The 1,589-nt window shown below is 55.3% G+C and overlaps 1 protein-coding gene across 1 annotated transcript in view; it reads right to left on the reverse strand.

Annotated features, from left to right (window-relative positions):
* The window catches only part of lrrc52 (leucine rich repeat containing 52), a 4,764-nt gene extending 3,219 nt beyond the window's left edge, over nt 1-1,545 (reverse strand). The window contains exon 1 of the mRNA XM_014000330.1: nt 561-1,545. Within this exon, the coding sequence (XP_013855784.1) occupies nt 561-1,212 (652 nt within the window). The 5' untranslated portion in view covers nt 1,213-1,545. The remainder of the gene's footprint in view (nt 1-560) is intronic.
* Nucleotides 1,546-1,589: the final 44 nt, after the last annotated feature.

A 1,589-nucleotide genomic window follows, 5' to 3' on the forward strand; every position in this document is an offset into this window, starting at 1 on the left:
ATGAAACGTTTCATCTCTCCTCCAAGAGACTTCTTCAGTCTGAGAGTTTCAGGCAAAATTCAGGCTTTTAAGCACTGCCTCCATGTGACTGATACTCACATCACATGGCTATCAGTCACATGGAGGCAGGGCTTAAAAGCCTGAATTTTGCCTGAAACTCTCAGACTGAAGAAGTCTCTTGGAGGAGAGATGAAACGTTTCATTAGAGAAGAACCCGTCCAGAGGACCTATACAATTTTTTTCTTTTTGATTTTTTACCTGGATTACTGAGATGCATCAGGACATGGACAAAATGCTGACTCAGTGATCACACAATAAGACGGTTTTTTTTAAATTGTGCAAAATATGCAGGCCTATAATTAAATTTGGAAAGTCTAATTATCTCATCTGTCTTAGTCTGACTGGACAGACAACAGCCTCCAGTAACAGGCCAGGGTGTTATGGGCTTTATGTAAGCAGTTCTTGTCATCAACTGAGAACTGGAGGAGAGACTCTGAGCCATGATGGTAAAATAAAATAAAATAAAATAAAATAAAATAAAATAAAATAAAATCTCGCACCTTGGAACTTGAAGCTCTCCAGGTGGAGCCACAGACTGAGGTCCTCGTTGTCGCACCGGCAGCTCCAGGGGTTCCCGCTGAGCCCCACGGAGCGCAGGGCGGGCAGAGCCAGCAGGGAGCTGATGTTGAACACCGTCAGGTTGTTCCGGCTCACGTCCACCACCTGAAGGACTTCGTTCTCCACGAAGGCGTCCGGGTGGATCTCGGAGAGCCCCGGGTTGTCGGTCATCCTCAGCATCACCAGGCTCGCCAGGGGCCCGAACGTCCGGTCCTCGACCCGCTGCAGGGTGTTGAAGGACAGGTCCAGGTAGGCCAGCTTGCGCAGGTTCCCAAAAGTGGACTGCGAGACCTCGGTCAGGGAGTTGTTGCTGCAGTCCAGGTACACCAGGTCGGACAGGTAGTTGAGCGCGAGGGGCGGCAGCTCCGGGATGCGGTTGTTGGAGATGATGAGGTGCCGCGTGGCCAGCGGCAGGTCCGCCGGGAAGGTGGTCAGGTGCTGGCCAGCGCACTGGACCACCAGCTGATCGTCGCACACGCACCTGTCCGGGCAGCCGGCGGAGACCACCGGGGACGACACGACCGCCGCGCCGAGGAGGAGGAGGAACACTAGGAGCCGCAAAGGTCGCGCGCTTGGCTGCGGGGCAAGACGCATGACACCGCAGAGGGCTTCATCCACCTCGTTCGGACCGAGTCAGCCGCGGTCACATTCCTCATTGATCCGTGGAGGTGTTGGGTCCAGAAACGATCCCCACCAAGGTCAGAGCCGAGCGGTTCGGTCCCGTGCGGCGCGCTCCCCCACCCCGGTCTCTGCCGCGCGTAATGTGTCTCACTTCATTCTGCCAGCTGGTTCCGGAGCCTGAGCCTCGAACCGGACCGCCTGGTGCCCCTGCGCGGCTTCACGTGTCACTGATCTGTCCAGTCGCCTTTGACAGCAGCTATTCTCACGTTGTAAAAACCTGACAGCGTCCTGTGGTGGTGCGCTCACTCCTTCCATCCTCTGTCTCCGGCTGAAACTGAACCCAGCTGGGT

This window comes from Austrofundulus limnaeus, unplaced genomic scaffold (genome assembly GCF_001266775.1).
Source record: "Austrofundulus limnaeus strain Quisiro unplaced genomic scaffold, Austrofundulus_limnaeus-1.0 Scaffold2943, whole genome shotgun sequence".
NCBI classification, from domain to species: Eukaryota; Metazoa; Chordata; class Actinopteri; order Cyprinodontiformes; family Rivulidae; genus Austrofundulus; species Austrofundulus limnaeus.